Consider the following 25,359-nt stretch of genomic DNA (forward strand, 5'->3'; position numbering starts at 1 on the left):
TTAAAAGAATTTAGATTAATTATTTAATCTAAATTCTTTTAAACTTGACTTCAATTATCATGCGATTATTTAAATTAAATTAAATTAATTAATTAATTAAATTAAAGTAAACAAAAATTGATTAATGGCAGAGAAATTGAAGTGAATTTGAAAACAAAAGTTAAATGATATGAGAAGAATTTGATAGAGTTCATAAAAATTAATTTCCAATCAAAAAATTCCTTTCAGTCAAAAAGAAGTAAATGAATTAAAAATAATTCAAGTGAATTTATAAAATTCAAAATACTTTTAAAAAATTCATAAGAATTTTAAAGAATTCAAGCTTAGTTATTAAAAACTCAGGATAAGATTCTAATTAAATGAAATCAGTTACGCAAAATCTATTCAAATCTTCGAACCTCTAAGAAATCTCTCATATTTCCTGAAATCCTGGAAAATGTCTTAAAATACCTTCAGAGCTTTGAAATCTTTAGAAACCTTATGAAATCCTTTGAAATCTTTCAAAATATCAAATTACCTTACTGTCGTATAAACATAAAAAATACATAAGTGATATTGCCGTTTAACGATATTCTCTTAAACTTAGCAATGAAAAAGTCAACTTGCGTGACAATGTCACTTATGAATTTTTTTACTTTGTGCGGCTGCTTATTGGTCCTATAAAATCGTTCCTTATCTTCCGGAATTCTGAGAGATTCTTTGCAACCCGAGTAAAAATGCTTCGACTTGAGTTTGACTTGCTTATGTCTTGAGTTCGTCTCCAAGACATCGATGTCTGGCTGCGTATCAAAACTGAGTCGAGACATAGGTCTTCGCCTTACTTTTATGGCCACGACAGGTAAAACGGCGTTAGCTTATCTCAAGCCGAGCCTTGTCTTGGATAAGATGACGCTTAATTGTATCAAGACAAGCCTTGTCTTGGCTGAAATGGTCGAACCTTTTTCGGCTCATAAATGAGATTAAGATCGATGAATAAAAAAATGCAATGATTAAATTAACTATTTTTTATTGAAAAATTCAAAATCTGTGAGTCTGAAAAAGTATAACAGTTAAAAATTTTCTTCAACAAAATAAAAATTGTAACTTTCTAGAAGTATCTCCTAACCCGTTAGAAATACGTAAAAACAAACAACATTTTCGGTATCATAGTCAAACAAGTATAATGCAAATTCAAACCCGTAAATGAGTTGATTGAATATATATATTGTATAAAAGTATATATGTCTCAAAACTGAGACATGCTCAAGTCGAACTTTTTGTTTTCAGCATGTCTTGATTGGGGGCAATTCAAGTCGAACTGAAGTCGAAGCATTTTTAATGGGAACACATGGCAACACAGAAAAATTGATTTGAATTCCTTATAATCATTAAAATCCTTGGATACCTCTGAAATTTTTTTAGCATATTGAAAATGGTTTAGAATCTTTAAAAATTCCCTACAATTAATCATATCCTTTGAAATCTTTTAAAATATCTACAAACTTAAATAAGACCTTAAAATTGCCTCGGAATCTTTGAAAATACCTTAAACTATTTTAAATCTTTTAAAATTTTATCAATTACTGAAATCGGTTAAAAATACTTGGAATCTTTTTAAAACTCTTAAAAAGTACTTGGAATTTTCAAATTACACTAAAATCTTTAAGATCCTTTGAAATCGCTTCAAATTATTGAAATCTATTAAAAATACTCAAAGATATTTCAAATATTATGAAATCCATTGCAATTTTTTTAAACTCTTGCAAATTTCTTGAGTTTTTTATATATAATCAAAGTTTTTAATTCCTTCAAAGTGCTTTCAAAGTATTAAAATAAATAAAAAAAATTGTAGGATATTTTAAAATATTCTAAAGTATTTAAAATTATTTCAAATCCTACGAAATCTTTCGATTCTTCTAAATAGATTCTTTGAAATCCATGCAAAGATTATGAAATCCCGTAAAATTATATAAAATATGATGATAGTTTCTGAAACCTTAGAAAGTTTATTGAAAAACCTTGAGAACATTCAAAATTCTTTAAAATCATCAAATCCTCAGAAGTTTTTAAAATATCCTATATATCTTCAAATCCTTTGAAATCTTTTGAAATTCCTTTAAACTTTTTAAAGCTAATGAAAATGCCTTGGAATATTTTTAAATACCCTAGAATATTTCAAATCCTTTTAAATCTTATTAAAGTATTGAAATCGATTGCAAATTCTTTGAAATCTCTTAAAATCCCCAGAAATTTTTCAAATACTTTGAAATCGTTTAAAACTTTCTGAAGTTCTTGAAAATTACATCAATTCTTTTAAATACTCTGAAATCTCTTACATTTTTTGGAATAACTTGAAATTATTGAAATCTGTTAAAAAATCCCTAAAATATTTCAAATCCTTGGAATTTTTTAGGTCCTTGGAAAGGCCATTAAATCACAGAAATCAATTGAAAATTGCTATGAATTTTTTAAGACACCCTAGTATATTTGGAAAGTTTTAAAATCTTTTCAAACCCCTTGACACTTTCCTGAAATCTTGTAAAATGTATTCAAATACCTTCAGAGCTTTTCAAATCCCTTAAAAGATTAAAATCGTCGAAAATCTGTTACAATTCCTTGAAATTTTTTCAAATGCCCTAAAATGTTTCAAATACTTGAAAATGATTTGAAATCCTTCGGAATTTTTAAAATCTCTTGAAAATTCCTTAGGATTTTTAAAAATATTCTAATATCTGTCAGATTCTTTGATGCCCATTCAAATAACAAAAATAAATTGAAAATTCCTTGGCATCTTTTATAATATTTTAAAATCCTACGAAATCCTTTATTTCCTGTAAATAAATTTTGTGAAATCCATTAAGATCTTAGGAAATCTCGTGAAATGACATTATATCTGATAATAATTCCTAAAATCCTGGAAAATTGATTAAAATACCTTGAGAGCTTTTAAAATCGTTTAAAATCATTAAAATCCTCATAAATCTGATAAAAACCCTTGGGATTTTTTTTAACATCCTAAAACCTTATAAATCCCATAGAATAATTCCATATCTACAGAAATTATAGTATATTCTTTAGAACCACATAAGAAATTTTGTAGTTCTCTTATACTTATGCATACCTCTAGAAATTCTGTTTATATCTTGAATATCCCTTGGAATATTTTATAATGCCCTAAAATATTACGAATACTTTGAACTCTTTTTAAATCCCTTCAGACTTGATAAAACTCTTGAAAATTCCTGGGATGTTCTGAAATACCCTAAAATCCTTTAAATCTCTTAAAATTATTGAAATCTATGGAAAGTTATTCAATATCATTTTAAATACCCTAAATATTCTAAATCTTTTGAAATCTTTTGAAATGTCTTGAAGCTTTTTAAAGCTTTTGAGAACTCCTTAGAAATTTAAAAAAAAACCTTAAAATCTTTTAAATCCTTTTGAGTTTCTTCAAATTATTTAAATCTATTAGCAATTCCTTGAAATGTTTTAAAACCCCTCAAATATTACAAATTACTTGAAATCCTATGAAATATTATGAAATCCCTTAAAAATTTTGGCAAATTCCTTGGAATTTTTATAAATACTCTAAAATCCTGCATATCTTTTGGAATCCATTTAAATCACTAAAATTTATCAAAAATTTTATAAATATTTCGAAATACCTTAAAATACTTTAAACTGATTTAATAACGTTTATAAATAGTAATGGACCTGAATTCAATAGTGGTTCCCATAGGTAAATTTATTGAAAGAAAATTGACTGAAGTAGTTCAAAGAAAAAAAGAGACTGATTGTGGAACATTGTGGCAACCCTGTTTGTTCTTCACATTTTACTTAAAGCGCTTCTTGCAGAAATTCCCTGACTTTCGCCATTTTTTTAAACCCTGACTTTTCGCTGATTCCCGGGTTTTCCTTCCCCTGCGGTCACCCTGTTCATGTATAGTCGTTTCTTGGGCCCGAAAGTGCATACTAAGAGTGCTTGTAAATTGTAAATGTAATGTCGTAGAGGAAAACAATTAAGTGGAAGAGCAAGTGGAAGATGACTTTTTAACGGTTCCTGTCACTCCTAAAAAGCTGGGCCGTTATTCGTGCGCACAGAACAGTCTAGCTAACTAAATCATGGTGGATTTAAGTGGATTCCACAAACCCCTTGGGTCCGACGATGTATTACCCTTATACGATCGGTTGCAGGGCGCCTAGCCTCCACATCAGTGGTCTCGCACTAAGAAATCTACCCTAAGCTGATATCCACTGCCGCCGCAGTACAAATTGATTGCCAACTCTCCTCGCCAAACAGAACCAATATAATCTATCCTTAACCTCCATTATATCTATTATACCAGTTTTATATCTTCAATTACAACCCTTATTTCCTGGTAATTAGGGTGTGGGAGCCAAACTTGAATTAGGGCGTAAAACCCCTGTTAGGGTTTATTATAGTTTAGTAATACTCTAATCATGTCTATCAATAAAGTTTAGAATCGAACGAGGACACATTTATTTTTTTATTTAAGTCGTTTCGTACCCAAATGGGGTGGCCGCCCAGGCAGGAAAATTATACATAGTGGAAAATATTATGTATCATTTTCATTTGTTTTATACATTTTTTATGTAATACTAAGAATCATTTATAAACGGAATAACATAATTTCAGAATAGAATTTTAATGTTTTTAATTTATTTATTTTAAAAAAGAAAGATGAATTTTCAATCCAAAAGACAAATTTTCAAAAATAAACATAAGCATAGTTTATTTCAAAAATAAACACAAAACATGTAATTGAATTTTCAACCCGAGTTTTTAACCAAAAAGATTAAATTGTCTTTAAAAAGGACGAAATTTTAACCAAAAATAGAATATTTTAATTTTCAATAGAAGAAATAATTTTCAGCAAATGAAACCAAATTTTAAAAAATAGGCGATTTTTGATCAGATAAAGCATTATTAGTCAACAAAGGAAAAGAAGTTCATCCAATTATTAAACTTTCAAGCGAAAACAATAATTTTCTTTAAAACAGTTGAATTTTCAACCAAAAAAATATGCATTTTCAAACAAACAGTTTCATTTTTAACCCAAAGATAGTTCCATTTCCTTTAAAAAAAGATAAGTTTTCATTAAAATATTTCAACTTTTACTCAAAGAGATGAATCTTTAACAAAAAATATGAACCTCTAAATGAACGAGTTATGATTTCAGTTGAAAAAAAACTAATTTTTTACCAAAAAGATGATTTTTAACTAAAATGAATAATCTTCAACAAGATCAAAAATTATTTTTTACATAGTGGTTCAGCTTTCAATCAGTTCATTAAATTTTGGAACAAAAAGATAAATTTTAGCATATCAGTAGATATTATATCTAAGAAAGATTTTAATTTAAAACAAAAAACAGTTGACTTAAACCAAAAAAAGACGAAATTTCAAGAAAATAATGAAATCCTAAATAAAAAAATATGAATTTTCTGCCATAAAAGATTAATTTTCAATCCAAGCGGACGAATTTGCAATAAAACATTTGAATTTTCGATACAAAAAATTGCTTTACAACAAAATAGTTTCATTCTTAAGAAAACAATAACGTTTTTAACAAAACAGCTAAATTATGAAGCAAATTTTTTAGTTTACAATTAAGAAAAGTCCAATTTTGTCCAAAAAGTTACATTCACGGCCAAATGGCTTAACTTCAAAGCTAAAGAGACGAATTTAAAAAAAAAAAATTGAATTTTTACCCAAAAAAATTATTTTTCCACGCGAAAAATAAGAATTTTGAACAAAAAGGAACAAGTTTAATTTTCATTCAAAGAAATTTATTTTCAGCAAAAGAATCGAGATTTCAACAAAATATTTGAATGTTTCACTCAAGAGATGAATTTAAAACTACAATGATGAATTTTTTCACCAAAAAGGCGAATTTTCAACATTAAAGAATTTTTAATCCAGAAGGAAAAAGAAGTTTATTCAAATTGTTCAACTTTCAAGTAAAAATACGAATTTGCTCTAAAAAAGTTGAATTTTCAACAAAACAGTTGCACTTTCAACAATAAAGAAGCAAATTTTAAATCAATATGATAAGTTTTCTAATGAAAAGAATAAATTTAAACAAAATGATTAAAGTTTCAAACAAAGAGATGAACTTTAAACCGAATTAATTAATTTTTAACAAAATAATTAACTTACGCTCTTATGCTCCAGGACCCTTCAAATATAAGGCAAAAAATGACTGCCAAGAATCTTACATCAGTGCGATAGCAAAGCTTTATTTTTAAAATTTCCTTATTTTTTCATGTTGACTAACCATTCATATTCAAATACCAGAACCTCAATCTTGTAACACTTTAAACATAGAATCTTTTATAAACGGAATCATGCAATCTCAGATTGAAATGTTTTAAATAATTATCCTGATGGTTATAAATATAAATTCCTTGAATTTTGCAAAATTTTTGTCAAAATCTTTGACTCCCTCTTGAATTCCCCTGACCTACGGCCACTCTGACAAAATAGGCTCAAACCCCGTATTTTTTCGTGTATAATTGTTAAATTTTACTAAATTATAAGAATATCAACTACTTTATTGATCTATCTTTAGGTATCAAAATCTTGATTAAAATTGTATTTAAGGGAAGCCGCATAGAAATAGATGACTATAATTTTTCAGAAAATTTGCTTTATTGCATAAAAAATGGTTCAAAAATCAAATAAGGTGGTGATGAAAGGATTTCTTAAAATTCTCATCTCATAATACAGTCATAAAAACTATTTACTATTTACCATCACAATAAATTCTTATGTACCTCAGAATTGGTTGACTTTTTTAGATAAAAACTTCTTCAACTTCATTCTTAAACTCAGGATCTCGGGAGTCAGTTTGAATTTCTTATTTAAACTGAAGATCAAATTTGTTTTCAAACCGCAGACAAGCTTGTTCCAATTTGTGGTCAAGGTCCCTTTGAGATTGTCAACTGGCACATTTATTTCTTCAAACCTGGATACGTTTTTCTGATTAAGTTTTTTTTACTGAAATCATCAATACGACATCTACGAAGTGCACTTCTGTACAATCTTCAAATGGTAATTGTGATTTTACAGAATGTTTTTTCGCTTTCCTGCGAAAAATTCCGATTTTGTTGGTTATCTAGTTCTGTACTGTCACCCTTCATTTGACTTATGGTTCAACATTCTAAGCGGGTCAAACTGGTCATGAAAAGAAATGAGAAACCTGATTTTTTCTCTTTTGGAGGGAATCATTCTCAGGGAAGAGAAAACACTTTAAGGACTTGGGAAAATTCGAACATTTGATCAACCACAAGACAAACCGCGAAGGATCGTGAAAGCCGTGAGGTTCTAGTTATATACAGAGCTTTCGAAGTCTCATTTAAAATAAGGTTTGCATCTCTAGCGTCCGTCTCACTTCGAACCTCACCTAAGCCAAAATCAATGGCGTATTTTCCAATCTGATAAGTAGTTTGAAAGACTTCGAATTCCCAAGAAGCTTCGTGTTTTTACACTTACTCATTTCACATACTTTGAGAATAATAAACGGACTGATTTCGATCACCAAGCTAAATAGGCTGAACCACCCCACAGTAGACAGAAAAAATTTAACTACACTCCAAGTCCCATATAATAACAGTTTCAGGGGTTGACTCACACTGACCTGGTTACTCAATCGGTTCCCTTGAAACGTAAACAGTCAAGGCCGCTTGAACAGTTTCCAAGTGGAATGCATAATATTGCGCAATATACTCGACTAAGTACTTGCGCATGGCGGCCCTTCGAGGCAAGAGTCGCAACCATCTCTCGTCCTGCCCCCTGAGAATCTGCGTGGGCCAGCTGTTCTACAAATTACAAAACCGGACCATCGGTTTCGAAAAAAAGGAAGCTTACATATTCAATTGAATATTCTATTAGAAACAAAATATCTCAAAATTAATCAGTTAGCTACATTAAACATTTTGGTTAGACCCGTTCAATAGAACGATTTTGACTCCTCCGGAGAGTCGTGGAACCGGTGCCTCTAGAGAAAATGGTTCTCTAAGTTCTTAAAAAAGCTGTTGCTCTTGGTGGTTCGGAACCCACCTTAAACTGCTGGTCCCCCTCCCCACCACCAAGTAAGTGTGTGGAAGGTGTGTAAAGGAATAGGGAAGAAGGTGCCAGACAAATGTAAACCCTTAGGGCACACATTAGAAGTTTCCATTTCATTCCAGTAATTGATAGTTAAAAATATCATTATTTTACCAAAATATCTCAGATATCCCGTGAGATTGTTATGATTTCTACGAAAGATTACATACCATAGTCCTAAAAATTACATCTTTACCGAGTGGCTCCTAAACACAACTACAATTTCTGGGCTTTTTAACTACTACAAATTTACACTAGTATTTGGTTTATTAGTCACAAAAACTTCACCTTTAACTTGGTATATCCAATTTTTTAAATAAACAGTTTTATGTCGCTATGAAATTATTTCGAAATGCTTCTAAATATTATAGGTAGAACAGAATTTTTTGTTCTGTTCTTATAAGTTCGCTACCACACTAATTTGTGAGCTTTCTAACATTTTCAAGTGAATAAGAAAAATTAAATTATGGGAAAACACTTATTTAAAAAAATTTGCAAAAAATCAGAAGCTTTTTATTCATTATGAAAGATTTCAGGAGATCAAATTGTTTTCAATATTTCTGGAAAATATTTTAATGATTTAGTTCTTATATTTTTAAAGAATAGCTTTAGGTTTTGAAGATCTCAAAATGCGTTGGAAAAAGAATATGGAAGACTTTTGAAGAAATTATTTTAATATTTCAGGAATTAAATTTTTTAGGTAAACTGAATTTTGCAGGGTGTCAATAGAATGCAAAAATGTTCTTAAGATTCATGGAAAATTTTTAAATGATATCTTTTTTAATTAATTGTAGGAGAGAATTGAAAAACATTACGAAATAATTTTGATTATTTTATAACATTTTTCAGAAGAGTGTAAAAGATTTTAAATCAACGTTTTGCAATTTTGCCATATTGCATGTTTTTAGAAAAAAAATTGAGTACGTTCAAAAGATATTTAGACGTTTTAAAAGTATTCAAAAATAATTAAAACTTGTAAAGATTTTCTAGAAATTTTGTAAGGTTCTACGAAAATGAAAAGAATGTTAAGTTTCTAGGAAAAATTAATTTAAATATATTATTTAAAAAGATTTCAAAACATTTAAAAAGATTTTTAAAGTTGTCTCAGAAGAATCTGAAAGATTTTAAGTTCATGTTTTTAATTTTGCAGAATTAAAATAAAAATCAGGAAAAATTTGAATAATTTTTTAAGATTAGAAGGCTTAGAAGGTCTGAAAATATTAAAAAAAAAAGAATTTTCGTAAGATTCGTGTGAAAACGTTAGAAGAATTTTTATTTAAAAAAAGTAAACTTTAGGAGAAAATAAAAAAAAGATTCTTAAACATTTCAAACGATTTCCTTAAAATTCGAAAACAATGTAAAATGTTTTGAAGGAAAATGTTTCAATTTAGTAAGATTATAAAATCAAAAAAAAAAAAAATATTGAGTAAATACAAGAAATACTTAGAAGAATTAAAGCAATTCAAAAATATTTTTAAAATTTAAAAGATTTCTAGAAAAATAGATTTTTGAAGAATTAAAAACAAACTTTAGAAACTTTACAATAATTTCGAAAGGTTTCAAGTGAGTAAACAACGTTTATCAAAAATATTTCTCAAGAATATTTTGAAAATTATGCTGATACAAATCTCAAAACAAACTAATGACACTTATTTTCTGGTTCTCGATATTTACAATTTAATTTCAACTCGAATTTTTATGTGTTCAAAAACTTTTAACAAATAAATAGTTTTTTGCATTTTTTTATATTAAGTAACTTCAATGTTTGTATGAAAAGAATAAATATTGAAAAAGCATTCAATGTTTTATCAAAATGTATTTTTCCACTCACAAGCTAGTTAATTTTTTGCCAGTTTTCCAGTTAATTAAAATTATTATCTACTGTAGGATGGAAAATTGAAGTGAATTTAGAGAAATTTAAGGCATAAAAGAAGATGTTGATGAAATTCATAATTTTGAAATTAAATTTAAAGAAATGCAATCGAATTAAAAACAATTTATAAATATGACAAAATTGATTGAATTCAATAAGTTTAAAACGAGTTTCGAAAAGTTCAAGAGAGTGAAAAGGATTTTAATGAATTTCCTGAGAAAGCGAAGGTAAGTTGAGAAGGGGTTAGATTGAATTAAACAAAAACTTTTAAAGTTTCAACAGAAAAATCCATTAAATCTCAATATTGAGAACAAATGAGGGGACCGCACTCCTCCGACTATCTGCTATATTCAAATGTCAACTGTTAACATCCTGACAGTTTGTAGTGACGATTTGAATCGTTATTATTAAACTTATCCAAATGAATAGAGCGGAGGAAACGTTGAAGGACATCACAAATATAAAATCTTTCACCGTAATAAGTATCGAATGTATTTGATTTTAAATTAAAATTAAAATTGCAGTGAATCGTACATTTAATGAAATCATGGTGTAATAATAATAATAATGAAATGTAGAAATGAGTAGTGAGGGAGAAGGGGTTATAGCGTCGTTGTCAGACTGGGTCGACTCCCATGGGCGTGTTTGACCACTTATAGCGACACTAGCGCAATCTACATGGAGGTGGCAAACTAAAGCGTATCCATGTGTTCGTGCACGTAAATGTGTATATTATTTGAATGCGTTGCATGAATTAAAACTGGAGAAAATAAACGAATCAATTCAAAATTACACAAATTTATGACGAAAAATGTGTAAATACTGTTTCCTGTACCATTTTTCGGCATAAATTTGTACAATTTTGCAATCATTCTCCAATAAATGAAGAATTACATAACACATGAAATGTAACCTTTTTTCAACATTTTATTTATTCGCATTATAATAGAGAAGTGAAATCAGTGACATCCTGGCAGAGCACAAACATTTTAATTTACTTTAACTTTGTTTATTTTTCAATTTCCTTATTTCACTTCATACGGCGAGACACAACTTTTTTGAACTTAGGAAAATTTGAAGTTTCTTGACGAAACCATAACCTCAATGAACACTAGAATGGCGGCGCCAAGATATTTTAAGAAAATATTAACCCCACTTATGCCCCTACAGTAGAGCCATCTACAAGAAGATGGATAACTACAAAAGTATGTGTAATCACACGCGCCCATGGGAGTCGACCCTGTCTGGTCGTTCTCACTATTGGGAGAAAAACGTACTCGATAGCGAGATTTCAGAGTACTGAATTTCGCAGTATCGCGACTCGAGTGTATGTAAATCTATTGAAAATTTCTGAGCATCTTTTAAAATACCCTTATGTATTAATTATGTAATTATTTTGCTGAAATTTTGGTTAATATTTCAAAATGTGTCAGAGCACAACTATCTGGTCCATTCGATTTCTAATTTTGTTTAAATAACGCAATTTTATTAAATTTCAACTTTCAATGTAGCTAATGACGAGGTTTAAGCACCCTAGTAAAAATCAAATTAATAAAACTGCATTATGTAAACAACATTCAATTTTTAATGTGCAAGACAGGAGTGCAGTTAAGACGTTTTGAACCATTTCCGGATATTTCAGGACAATATTTTTTCGAATCATAAATCGCTGAATATAACACGTAATTTGTTACGTGACAGACAGGCACATGCCCTTAAGGGAAGAGTGGCAGGATAGATAACTAACATTCTTGTTCAAAATGAGTTAATTGCCTGACAAATTAAAAAAACCAAATACAAATTATGGTCAAAGGATTTTTTCGAAATCCAATTTTTTAATAGAATTTTGTTTTAATTATTAAATAAATTTTACATAAGATCAAAGAGATTTGAAAAAATATATGTCAGACTGTGATCTCGCGATCTTCAATATTGATTTTCTCGGAACAGAATAATTGTTTCAATAAAACATTTTCTATTCTTATTTAAAATATCCATATCTCAGGAGTGTTTTTTTATTTTTGGGAAAATTGAAAATCCGATTGTTATTTGATTTCCCAAGCCGATTGTGAAAACCCAAGCAATTTTAATCTTGGATTCTCGGCCGATTTTTTCAGAATTGGCTATCTTTTTACATAAAACTTTATTTACCTGCATTCAGATACAATGAAACTCTTCTATAGTGCCGATTTTGAGGCTAACGGTGGGTGGGAACTAACTCATTATAGCCCGCTCCGCTCTTGTTTTTTCACACCTGAGTGACAACCGCAGACCCCGCGCAGCTCCTTTTACACCTACCTATGGCGCGGCATCGATTCTCGGAAAGGCTATAGAAGTGAGGGCTTTTGAAGAGTTTCACTGTACATATTACCTCGAGGCATGCTTCTATTTTTTTATTTTAACAGAAAATTAAATTTTATTCGCAATTTCGAAGGTAACCTATTCAAATTTTAGTTTAGAGCCACTTTGAGATTTTCAATTTCTACATTCATGTTCTTGAACCTGAATAATTGTTTTTAATTAAACTTTTTATATATAAATTCAGGAACATTTCAGCATTACTTACACTTCAGCAATACTTCCGTGTACTTTTGTTGCATCTTTAAATATTGATTTCGATTTTAAAGAACGCTTTTTCTGTCCCCTGAAAAATTCCCGTTTTGTTGGTTACTATTTCTAAACTTTCACCCTTCAAGTGATCGTTTCATCTTAAAACGTTACTAAAAAGTGATTTAAAAAAAGTGAGGAAAACAGGATGTTTGGCGCAGTCCTGATTATTCTTGACAGTTACTTAAATACCTTTTTATAGAAATTCTTTGAATTTTGGATTTGCTTGTCAAAATGCCTGATTTCCCTGACCAACAAAGTTGCCTAACTTTACCCTGATTTCTAGGTTTTCCTGAATTGTGACGACCCTAGTTAGTCATGGTCTTACTTGATTTTCTTTTCGAAAAATGATTTTTTTTTCGTGTACCGATATAAGCTACTTATCGACATATGGTGTAGCATACCATCCGTGGAGTGTCAAAATTTGACGGTTAGCTTTACTATCTCAGTGTGTAAAATTGACGATCCTGGAGTTTGAACCTGATTATCCCAGGAATTTTAGCTTGACTATCTCGAAGTGTTAACTCAATTATATCGTGGGATCAACTTTATTATATGTTGTCCATCTCCTGCTAAATATATATTCATAAAAGTAAGAAAGACGAGAGATGGAAATTTAAATTAATAAATGAAACCTGAAAAACATTTAAATTAATATAAAATCCATCAAGTCTGAAAGCACCATTATTATTTATATTTCATCTCTATCCACAAATGTTCCAAATGTCAAAAAAAAAGGTTTAAGCTAATTCAAAATGTTGTGTAGCACAGCAAACATGATGCCTAACGTCAGACGCTCGGAAAATGCATTTCGGGCGTTTTCGCTTGGCGTTCGGTAGAGGTCGTAACGCAGCCACTTCTGATTTATACTCTGAAGGCTCGATTTGACTATCCTGATAGTGAGTCGAAATCATCTGTGGATATTCAAACAGAATATAAAATTATGGCCTGGCTGACTATAAAGAAAAATTTAAAGGAATATGTATTATCATCAGAGATAGTTATCATCAATCAGTATAGATATATTTTTCACCAACGTGAAAAAACAAATCAACCTATCCATCAAGTCAATTCTTCAAATAACAGAAAATACTCAACGTCATTTTCAGACAAGATGAAAAATAAAATTAAAAAATTTTTTGATTAAATTTTCTTTTCTGAAAAAGATCTATTCTCGTTGCTTCACTGGGAAACGAACCACAGAACTTCCGATTGCCGGTCGGGTAATTTCCCATTAAGCTATTAGAGATAGTTTGGCCCATAGGTTGATTTCTATTTTCACGACAATTAAAAAGATTCCTTTAAATTACTAGTAGCATAAACGTAACATCTGGCTTAAGGTAGCGTGTATTTCTGAAAGAAGATTCTTCTTTCGATCTCTCTAATATCTTAATGGGAAAGCATCCAACCGGAAATCGGAATTTCTGTGGTCCGATTCCCAGTGGAGTGACGAGAGCAGACCTTTTTTTAAATAAATGTTATTATAAAGAAAAAAATTTCGATGGTACTTGTTACTATCTAGAAATGCAAACTGACCATCTAAATGTTGACACTCCAAGTTTGACTACCCACTTAAATATTACACTTAAATATTTAATATTATTATCTATTAAATAGTACACACTTAAATATTATTTAGTCCCCTGTCATTACCGTATCCTATGTTTTTTTGTGTCACAGCTCTCAGGAAAAAAGGATACACTTTACATAGCTCTTCCTTCACATCGCACTCTACCAAGCGTGATATTTTCGTCGAGGAAAAGTGCCTATGTATACGCCCATGCATACTTATACTTATGCAGAAAGGATTTTCGCTATTATTCCAAGCACGTAATGCAACTTCCGGCTGTACTGTGTCTTTCCATCTTTCTCTTTTCCTCCCTTCGAGTGAACGTTCCAATCTTGAAGGAATTTGCGGAATTTCGAATTTAGCACAGCATTTTCCTGATCTGGAAATCCGGCTGCATATTTTCCCCTCAACGGGAGAAAAACTCCACGAAACTTCTATCAAGAACAATTAACAATTATCTTTGTCGAGCTCACGAATTCAGCCTTAGCGGGAATTACTTCCCGTAAAAGAAAATTATTTTTGCTCAAAATAATTTTGTTGAATTAGGAACAATATTATGCCTCGGATTCATTCAAGAAATTCAAAATAATGTCAATAGTTGCATAAATTTAGAAAAATAATAGGAAAATTGTGTCATACCATTTTTTAAATATTATATCGAAGTGTTAACTATATTTGTAATTTGGTATACAAAATACATTACGTTCGGCCGATTAAACTCAAAATATTAGATTCATTGGTAATAGTACTCCAAAGTTTCTTTGTCGCAATACAAACAAATTCAAAAACAAAATTCAAACAATCTCTCTCGATTGGGCAAGTCATAGACAATGTTTTTAAATTTTTTAACTGTTTTATGCATGGGAAAAAGTGCATACCATTTGTTTTAAGTAAAGATTTTGGAAGTGAATCACCTTAGAGGGAAAAACAGGGAGAAAAAACTTTTTCATTATACTACCTTGATCAAAAAGTTCCAGGAATTTATTTTTAAAATTAAACATATAAGTTGATTCTTGAATATTGATGTGGTCCCCTTCAAAGTAATTCCTATCGACTGCCACGCACTTATGCCAGCGCTTGATCCAGCTCTCAAAACATTTTTGATACTCAATTTTCGGTATGCCCATCAGTGCCGTTTTCGATTTTTGTATTATCTCCGATCAGCTGGTAAAACGCGTTCCGCGTAGTGGTTTTTTCAGTCGATCGAACAAAAAAAGTCACAGGGAGTTAAATCTGGGGAATTTGATGGCTACGGAATTGTATTAGTTGAGTTTTTGGTGAGAAACTCACGGATAATGATGGCATTGTGCGACGGTGCATGTTCATGGTGTAAAATCCAAGAGTTGTTTTTCCAGAGATCCTTTCTTTTAGAGCGAATTGCTTCACGCAGACATCTGCCAACTCACGAATGGTTAACTTACGATTTTCAGCCAACATTTTTTGTACTTTATCAACGTTTTCGTCGGTTTTTTATGTCGACGGCCTACCTCTGCGATCATCATCATTGATGGACTCACGTCCATTGGTAAAGCGTTCATGCCACTGATACACTGCGGTTTTTTTTAGAGCATCGTTGCCAAAACACTTTTCCAACATTTCCAAAGTCATTTTGCCATTGAATCCATTTTTAACACAAAATTTAATACACACACGTTGTTACAAAATTAAATGCAACGCAAAAATCGAAATTCGCAAAAAAACAGATGCACTCAAAATTGCATTACATTTACAAATGTCAAGCTAGAAAACTGAAATTCGCAGGGAATATTGTTAAAAGGTGTGTGAACCTACAGAAACGAAAAAATGTGAATCGGACAGCAGGGGGCGCCACACGGTGATGATTCCGGGAACTTTTTGATCAAGGTTATTTCAAAATATGAAAAAATATACATGTTTGTTAACTTGAGCTTGTAAGCACAAATTAACAAACGTGCATATTAAAAAAATCGAAAAATTTTTTAGTAACTTTAGAAAGTTGGCAAAAATTTTTTTTTTCGTTTATTTTATTTTATTTGTTATGCTTCTTTTAATAAACTAAGGAAACACGTACATATATTAAAATATTAAACAGAAATTGTTTTTATTTTTTAAGGATCTTGTATAAACGGATTTTTTTGTGAAAATGGCTTATGTTAAAAGTAGAAAGTAAAAAAATAACCTAAATGCAAATAAAAAAACGAGAACCGTTTTTTGGTAACCTTAGGTATTACCAATAATGCATTTTTCGTCATTTTTTTAAATATTTTATTTTGACAAAGAACTTGTTTCTTACTTTTTTCCATCTAAGGTTATTTAGTTCCATAAACTTTACAGATGAAAAATTAAAAAACATTTTTTATACATGCAAATTTTTCTTTTTTCTTTTCAAACCCTATAATTCCGTAAAATCAATTGAAGTACCTTGAAATCCCTTAAATCTATAAATATCCTTCGAAGACCCTTGAATTTTCATTCCATTTCACTTATTCCATGAAGTTCTCTAAAAATCCTTCGAAATTAGGTCCCGTAAACATGCTTAAATCTATAATATCTTTCAAAATTCTCTCAAAAATGAAGAAATCTTTCGAATCCTCTGGAATCACGTAATCCCAAAAATTTCATTCCACTTCATTTACTCCCCGAAAAAAAACCTTTGCATTTTTCCTAATCTTCTTAAATGTACTGTATTCTTTAAAGCACTTTGAAGTTGGTTATATCCCTTCAATCTTGTGAAATCTCTATAAAACTTTTGGAATCTTGCAAAACATATGTTTTAATCTTCAATATTTATTAAAATTTCTTTTAAAATGTTTTAATCTTGGAAATCCCCCGAGATCACATAAAATACCAATAAATTCATTACCATTCCTCCCTAGAAGTCAGTTAAAATTTCATTTATCCCCTAAAGTTTTCTAAAAACATTTTGAAATTTTCTAAACTCCCTTGAAATCTTCTGAAAGCTTACGAAATTATTTTGAAATTTTGTAATCTCTTAAAATTTTCTATAATCCTACAAAATTCTTTAGAATCATCAAATTTCTCGAAATCTTCTAAAATGCACCATATTCTTTAAAATATTTATAAATATAATATTTTAAATATTTTATTACTAGAAATCTTTTTAAATAATATAAAACATCTTGAGATCTTCAAAAATCTTTCAAATTCTCCGAGATCTTATAAAATTTCATCAAATCTGTAGAAACACCTGAAAATCCCTCCTGGGAAAACACTTCGAATTGCATGTCATTTAAGTTACTTCTAGAGTTCTCTAGAAATTCTTTAAAATTCCCTTAAATCTTTGTAAAGCTTTGAAATCTTCTGAAATCTTACGAAATGATTCGAAGTTTTTTATAAATTTTGTATTATCTTGATATTTTCTTTACCTCTATAAAATTCTTTAAAATCATTACATTTCTCAGAGTCATTGAAAATACACTATATTATTTTAAATACTTTGCAACTTTAAAAATCCCTTTATTCTTATGAAATCTCTAGAACTTTTTGGAAATCCTGTACAAAATCTTAAATAATTTTCACAATTTTTTTGAAAATATACAATAAAATCCTCTGAGATCTCATTAAATCACATAAAATCCACAAAAATCGAATTAAATCCGTCTATAGAAGTCAGTTAAAATATTATTTACTCCCTAAAGGTCTCTAAAAATTCTTTGAAATTCTTTGGAATTCCTTGAAATCTTTAAACTCCCGAAATTTATTGGAAACTTGTAAAATAACCCTAAATCTTTCAAATCCATTCAAATTCTTCGCCATTCTTTAAATCTTTGGAGTCCTTGGAGATCCTATAATACTATATTAAATCTTATATTAAATTAAATAATCCTACATTAAAAAATAATTAAATGAGAAGGTACCACAACTTCAGCTTTGTCAGCTGGTCATAGCCGATTATTTTCTTCTCTGAAACTCTCTAGTTTTCCTGGTTTCTATTCTTCGTATTTTAAACACTACGCTAGAAAGACAAATCAGGGTCGTGATTTGGTGGACGATTTCAAATTCCCGGTCATTTCCCGTTTTTTCCCAGTCAAGTTTTTCAATTTGCCCGGTCAACTAAATGTAACAAGTTCATATTCTTCGCAAAATTCAAACATTTATTTCAATGGATAATGTTCATGCTAAACATCCTCTAACACAAAAGAGCAAAAACATTGGAATATAAATGAATTTTGAAATCAATTCTTGAATTTTCCACTAAAAATATGAATTTTTTGCAAACAATGGAATAGTTACACATTCAGAAGAAAAAATAATTTTCAACAAAATAAAATGGATTTCCAATAAAATACTTCAATTTTTAATCAAAGTGATGAGTCTTGAAATAAAATTATAAATCTTCAACTGAAATACTTACCTTTTAAACCAGAAACATGAATTTTCAACTAAAGCAATGAAATTTCAACTGAAATAGTGGAATTAAAAAAAAAACATTTACCAAAACAGATAAATTTGCAACGGAAACTTAAATAAATCAATTTTATGTTAAAAAAATTAATGGTCAACCAAACAGATGAATTTTTGAACCAAAAGATTAATTTCCAACCAAAAAGATTAATTTATGCCGAGAAGGACTAATTTGCAACTAAAAAAGATCATTTTTCAACCAAAAATTGAATCATTAAGCCTCTAGTAAAAAAACGAAGGTTCAACCAAAGTGAGACATTTTTAACTAAAATTATTGAATATTCAACTAGAATAATAGTTACACTTTGAGTTTAAAAAAATTCAACAAACATTCAAATAAAAAACAAGTTTTCAATTAAGCAGCTCATTTTTCAGTCAAAGAATTTCATTTTTAATTAAAACGATGAACCTGCAACCAAAAAAATTAATTTGTAAACGAAATAATTGAATTTCCAAGTAGAAAAGATAAATTTTCGTCCAGATTGTTGAATTTTGAACTAGAAAAAATAAATTTTCAACCAAAAAAAGGAATATTTAAATTTTCAGTTGAATAAATTCATCGTTAACGAAAATAATCAATTTTCAAATAAAATCATGAATTTTCAACTAAAATCATGAATCTTCAACTGGAATAGTTGAATTTTATGTCAGAAAGATACATTTTCAAACGTAAAGATTAATTTTCTACAAAAACGCAAATTTTTCAAAAAGTAAATAAATTTTCGAACTACTTTAATTTCCAAATAAAAAAATATCAACTTTCTACCAAATAGTTGGATTTTCTTCTAAAAAAGATACATTTTCAACCAAAAATATAATTGTTAATTTTTCTGTTCAAAATCCAATTCATAAGAAAAAAAACGAATTTTCAGCAAAATAGTTAAATTTTTAGTTAAAAGATGTATTTTCAACAAAGTAGTTACATTTTCAACCAGAGATGAATTTTCAATTAAAATTATGAATTCAAAAATTCCCTGTCCCAAGTGAAATTATATTTCTCTTTCGAAACTCCCTGTCTTTATATAAAAGCGATAACTATTTTATAAAATTTCCTGTTCCAAGTCAGAATAAATGAGGAGTAAGCGAATAAAATGTGATGAATCAATTTTCGAAAAAAATTGAAACAATGATGGTTTCTGTATGTTTGAAATATCATCAATTTCAATTATCAAACTTTAGTCAGTGAAAACAATCTCACAGAGAAAAAAATGGCGAAAGGTTTTTCTTATAAAGAAACATGATAAGCAGTCTATAATAAATTATAATTTAATTACAGTAAACTGAGATAATATGAAAAATCTGCGACTATAAATAGAATAGAAATTACTTTTCTAAATTGACCAAAATTATTAAGATAATGAAAACTTGATTTTTTTGCGATCTGAAGTAAATTCCCTGATTTTAAATTAAATACTCGATCATTTCCTGGTTTCTTCCGGACCGATGAAGTTTCCGATCTTTCTCAGTTTCCTGGTCAAGTCGCCACCCTTCAATATTGAAGAAAAAGAAAAACCCTTTTCGATAGGATTTGATTACAGGGAAGTGAATGGTGATGAAACACATTTCGACTCTCCTGCTTTAAACTATAAAACTTCCTCAAATTGGCCCTTTTTCCTGGATTACGATTGCGACTCAAGAATTTTTCCATTTATCGCTCCTTTTGCATGAACGCATACAAGAATGCGATACGAGAATATGGGTAGCTCCAGGCACATCCACCCCGTTGAATATCTAATCGACCGTTGTGCGTTCATGCAGTTCAGGTATTGTCGCCTAAGATTCAACAGTACAACTATGGAATTTGGTAACTAAGTTACAAAGACGATAAATCGATTAATATTGGTATATTCACAGCAACTGAAATGAGATTGAAACTTCGGCTGAGTTTCTATTTTTGAATTCACCAGCGGAAATAGGTTTTAATGAACCAATGCACCAGAAACAAAAATTTATATTATTCTACATTAATAAATCAAATACTTAAATAATCGCAAAAACATTCAACAATTTTTTTCACTTTGATTGGCTGTCATGCAGGATTTTATATTTCAAACTTTATCAGCAATTAACGATTTTAAACTTGAAGAAAGAAAAACATCCAAAATATAATAGTTTTAAATTTAAAAACTCAATATAGTATAAGAACACAAACAGTTTTAGAACAAAGGATTCAAAACTCAAGAATTTTGAATACTAAATTGAAACAAGCTTTCAAAACCTTAAAAATGTTTTTGATTGAAAGCTAATGCAAAAAGGGCTCTGCGAACGCTTATTACACGTCCCTTGTTTTGACTGCCTAATTATCAAATTAAAATATATGCTTCAGTTTAAATTACCATCAAATATAATGATTAATCATAAGTTAAAATAAATAGTAAAATAGCTACTTTGGCTCTTAGTAATCTGTAACTTTTATTCAAATATAAGATCATAAGATATTGTTTTAATTTTTGAATATCATTTTGAAAAAAAGCTATCTTCAAGATTTGCATCTGCAGACCCGTCCATTTTTAATATATGTATAATTCAAAATCATATAATTTAGAATGTTTTTTTTTTAATAATTTAATTTTGAGATTTACAATTGAAAATCTTTGATTTAAACAATTCTTACATGTTGATGATTTTGAAGATCAAAATTTTAATTTAAAATTTTGAATCTTTCAAATTTCAGTGTTATAGGATGTATAAATGGAAATTCCTAATTTGGGATTTTGAAAATCAAAAGTCAAATTGTCAATTCTAAATTTCCAAATTGAAGAAATTTCTAGTGCAAATCATCAAAATTACCGAAGTTTTTATTTTTTAATTTAAAATTTGCATAATTTTATATTTTTAATTGTAAAAATTCTTAAATTTAGATGATTTTGAAAATCAACAGTCAAGTTTACAATTCTGTTATCCGTAACTTCTGTAGTACTGTAATTTTAAAATTTCGGAAATTTTTAATAATAAATTTTCAAAAATTCCAAACTCTTCAACATTAAAGATATACAATTTAAATTTCTGCAATTTCGAAAGGTCACAATGGAAAATTCTTGAACTTTGAAAATATAAAATCCCAATGTATTTATTTAGTTTTTAAGATTTAAATTTTAAAGGTATTTAATATGAAACAATGTTCTTGGAATAGTTGGATTTTGGACATATTCAATTGAAAACTCTGTAACTTTTAGGATCCATAAATAAAAATTTTTTAAATATAATTTTTGTCCGTCACATTTGTCCATTACGGCCAAAGGTACCTATTTGCGCGATATCATTTTCAAAAAGTAGTTGGAACAAATCTCCTTTAACTAAAATAAATGATTATTTAAATGAACAAAAGGACGATTGTTTTTAAATTTTTTTAGACACAAATGCTTCCACTTTAAATGGACAACCCTGTAGCTACATTTTCAAACAAAGTGATGAATTTGCAAATGAAATGTAAATATTGAACTGGAATAGTTAATTTTAAACCAGAAAGATAAATTTTTAACTGAAACGATGAATTTTTAACTAGAATAATTAAATTTTTCACCAAATGGATTAATTTTCAACCAGGAAGATTAATTTCTACAAAACAAAACAACAAAGTACTTTTTTATCCAAAATGTAGAAGACGGAACTTTCAAATTGTGACGAATTCTGACTTGAAAGAGGAATTTTTTTAATTCCTTTCTTCTAAATCCGAATTAAAATTCTTTTAAGAAACTCCCATTCCGTGTCAAAAATGCCCTGTTCCAAGTGAAATTATATTTCTTTACCGAAACTCCCTGTCCTAAAATAAAAACAATAATTATTTTCTAAAATTCCCTCTTTGAAGAGTAATAAGCGAATAAAGCGTGATAAATCCATTTTTTTTAAATTGTGTAAATGATTATTTCTGTATATTTTGGCTATTATCAATTCTATTAGCAAACTTAAGTCAAAAAAAATATCTCACAGAGTTGGGATAAGGTTTTTCTTATAATGAAAAAAAATATTCGCTCTCAGAAAGTATAGATATATTTTAAAATGTTCCAAATCAAACTCAAGGAATTTTACATTCTTTAAATTGTATGATGAAGCTCTCTTTTTAATTTGCATGTGAACAAATAATTTTTTTAATATTAATTAACTTAAAACATATATTCTTAATTTCATGTTGCAATAAAAACTCCATGGATACATGAGAAAAACTACTAACTAATGTCAACAGAAATATGTATTCTTGAACAATAATGATTTATAATTCGATTAGAGTAAACTGAGATAATGTCAAAAATCTAATATCCATAAACCGTAAAATAGCAAATAAATAGTAAATAAATGATGAAAAATTATATTTTACTAGGATCAGATGTGAATTATCGCATTTTCGCGGTCAAGTCACTATCTTACTTTTATAACAGAGACGTTTCGAAATATCTCAAGTGGTTATATTCTTGGCTTACGATAGCCAAGTAACGCATGTCCACGAGTTCGAATCCCCACGGTTCAAAATTTTGGATGTGCTTTTTTATGACGAATATTTGTTTGTCAATAGTATTAAAAATGATTGTTATCCCTAAAAATCTCAATATTTTTACATATTTACGTCCCGCGTAAAGGTGAAATTGAGGTGTAATATATCAATATTAATATATAATAATATAATAATATTAGTAAAATACTTGTATATATTTTTTACATGTTTTTATAGTTTTTATAATTTCTTTAAACCTAGAGAAAAAGAGAACGTTACTTCACCATAAAAAAGTGGACAAAAAATAATTTTAAAAATCGAATTTAGTAAGGAACCTTTAAAATGATATTGGTATTCTAGATTTTAAAAAACACATATGGTGGTTTTCTGGTTGCTCCAATGTCCTTGTAGGAGTATTTTACTAGTGAAACCATAGTTATTAATTGAATAATTACTTTTTCAGGCCAAATTACACCAGAAGTAATGCCAGAATTTCTATTTCCTCTGGAAAACCACACGGTGATTCAAGGACGCGACGTCGTTTTTACATGTGTCGTCAATCATCTTCAAACATTCAAGGTATCAAAAACATTAATATTAATTCGAAATTTATATTCATAGGGTGACAGAAAAACTTTTTTTTCCAAAATTTCCTTACTTTTCCCTGGTTTTTCCAAGACTAATTTTTCATCTTCCATTACCATATTTATGAAATTATTTTTGATAGACCAAAATTCTAACTTCGTAACACTATTCTTCAAAGCCTAACGTTCTTTTGAATTTTAAAGATTTCGATTCATAAGAATTAAAAAAAATTCGAATTAAATTTAGAAGAACTCAAACGAGTTGCTCAAATTTCGTTTAAAATCCAAAAAAGTCCATTGATTTCAGGAAAATCGAAGTGACTTTAGCGAAATTTTAGGGAAATGGCAAGGATTTGATTAAATTCGTGTAAATTAAAATAAATTGCAAACGATTCAAAAATATCCTTGGTGGAACAAAAATACAAAAGAATAAAACATCTGTGCAACTATAATTTTTCGTTCAAACATATACTTTTCTCCAATAAAATGTACCAGATTTAACAAAAAAATACAATTGAATACAAATAACTATATTTCTCTCGCATTCTCTTATGTAAAAGTCAAAACATTAACAATATAGTTTAAGTTCCTACAATATCAAAATTCATATAACTTTGCAATCATACCTTGTTCACTTTGTTGTAAAACTCTACAAGTTATTACAGAAAATTAACGAATTTTACAATTATTTAATTTTGGTGTTAGACGTAATAAGCCTAATTCTAATTTTACGTAAATTATTATAGGAACTTATAAATCTTCACAAAAAATACAAGATTTCACAAAAGTTAGAATATTGAAAAACTATTGAACAAAGAACAAATGAGCGAATTTAGAAGAATTCAAGAGAATTAAAAAAATCAAGGTAATTCTGATTAATTCAAAAGAGTCTCAAACAAAAATTAGGTTAAATTAATAAGGATTCAGGGTGAATTTCCAATTACTTCGAATGGATTGCACAAAATACTTGGAAATCTCTTCAAATCTTTGAAACTCTGTGAAATCCTTCTATTCATATAAATAAAATTTTTGGAAATCCACCAACATAATTAGAAAATTCCTTTGAAATTCTGGAAATATAATTGTATTTTCTATAATCCTGAAAACTTATAAATATACATTGAGAGCTTTTGAAATTCCTTAAAATCATTGGAAATTTCACAAAATTCCTTGTACTCATAAAAAATATCCTAAAACCTTCTAATTTAATAAAATCGTCCATCTTTTAAATTAATCTAAAATAATTTTAATTATTCGAAATCCTATTAAATCAATTGTATGTATGTATGTATTTAATCTCTCCCTTTTACGGGTTTGAAGGCCACCGCTCCCTGTACATATATTTACAATTCCATCCTTAGTCTAACTTAACTACTACTTATATTCTACTGTTTCGCATTACGCAGGATAAGCAATAGTAATAGTAGTGATATTAATTCCTAAAATGAGTGAGCTTCCAGGGCTTCCGTTTCCTCTTACCATAAAAAAAATGCATTTTCCACGATATTGAAAACAATTTTCGTTTTTTACTGTCCCTTTTCAGGATCACCCGTTTGGCCCTGCCCTACTCCCTTGCTTTCCCTTACTTCATCTAGTTTCTTCATCCACATCACTCCCTGTCCACTACCATCCAAGATCCATCTTACACACTCATCCACACTCAATTGTCCCTCTTTCTCTCCAGTACATCTCTCTAATACATGTGCCCATGACTCCATTTCGTATCCACATACTCTGCATAAATTCTCCTCTTCATTCATCCAATATCTGCATGCTCTCACTCCT

The 25,359-nt window shown here is 28.9% G+C and overlaps 1 protein-coding gene across 1 annotated transcript in view; it reads left to right on the forward strand.

The window, feature by feature from the left end:
* LOC117180538 (hemicentin-1-like) overlaps positions 1 to 25,359 on the forward strand; it is a 159,418-nt gene that overhangs the window by 15,143 nt on the left and 118,916 nt on the right. Inside the window, exon 2 of the mRNA XM_033373035.1 lies at positions 23,454 to 23,569. Coding sequence (XP_033228926.1) covers positions 23,454 to 23,569 — 116 coding nt within the window. The remainder of the gene's footprint in view (positions 1 to 23,453; positions 23,570 to 25,359) is intronic.

The sequence above is a fragment of the Belonocnema kinseyi genome, chromosome 9, assembly GCF_010883055.1.
Source record: "Belonocnema kinseyi isolate 2016_QV_RU_SX_M_011 chromosome 9, B_treatae_v1, whole genome shotgun sequence".
In the NCBI taxonomy this organism is placed as follows: domain Eukaryota; kingdom Metazoa; phylum Arthropoda; class Insecta; order Hymenoptera; family Cynipidae; genus Belonocnema; species Belonocnema kinseyi.